The 672-nt window shown below is 43.0% G+C and overlaps 1 protein-coding gene across 1 annotated transcript; it reads right to left on the bottom strand.

Annotated features, from left to right (window-relative positions):
* Positions 1-320: 320 nt before the first annotated feature.
* On the bottom strand, positions 321-598 carry SARC_18010 (hypothetical protein; the record flags this gene model as incomplete). The annotated part of the gene is made up of 1 exon (XM_014287904.1): positions 321-598. A coding segment is annotated over one exon (278 nt), but the record flags the coding sequence as incomplete, so codon positions are not given.
* Positions 599-672: the final 74 nt, after the last annotated feature.

The raw sequence follows: 672 nt of genomic DNA, 5'->3' as shown, positions 1-672 counted from the left end.
TATGTATATGTATATATATATATATATGTGTGTGTGTGTGTGTGTGTGTGTGTGTGTGTGTGTGTGTGTGTGTGTGTGTGTGTGTATGTGTATAAGTGTGTGTGTGTGTGTGTGTTTGCGTGTGTGTGTGTGCGTGTGGGTGTACACGTGTACGTGTGTGCGTGTATGTATGTTTGTATGTATGTATGTATATCTATATATATATATGAATAATGTTTTTCCCAATGCTATTGTGTTTACACATAAGATGAAGATTTTGTCTTCGTGATCTGATTTCCACGGCGTGCGAAATGCACTAGGTTGATTGTTTTATACTTTACCTCAATAGGTGGTATACAAACATAGGGGCCGTACAGCGATTGAAAGCTATGAACGCAATGTCCAGAAGTTCGAGTTCGTCCAGGTGTTTTCCCCTGTGTGCGATGGGCTCTGTCACCCACACCTTCCCCGTCATCAGGACGATCTGAGCAAGTAGTTCCAGACCCGTGAATATCAGAGCCGCCCACAGCGCATAGTGTATGGGTGCCCAGGTCTCCACATTATGAATCACAAAAAGAGCCCCTCCTGTACCATGCAATAGTAGATCAAAGTCTAACATAGTGATATGTTAGGACAGTCTGTGATTCTGAGCTCTATTATCCTCTTTGCCAGCCATACTTCAGCAGCTTCTAG

The sequence above is a fragment of the Sphaeroforma arctica genome, assembly GCF_001186125.1.
Source record: "Sphaeroforma arctica JP610 unplaced genomic scaffold supercont1.13208, whole genome shotgun sequence".
Classification (NCBI taxonomy): domain Eukaryota; class Ichthyosporea; order Ichthyophonida; genus Sphaeroforma; species Sphaeroforma arctica.
The sequence above is the reverse complement of the archived record's forward strand: the minus strand, read 5'-3'. Positions and strand labels throughout refer to the sequence as shown.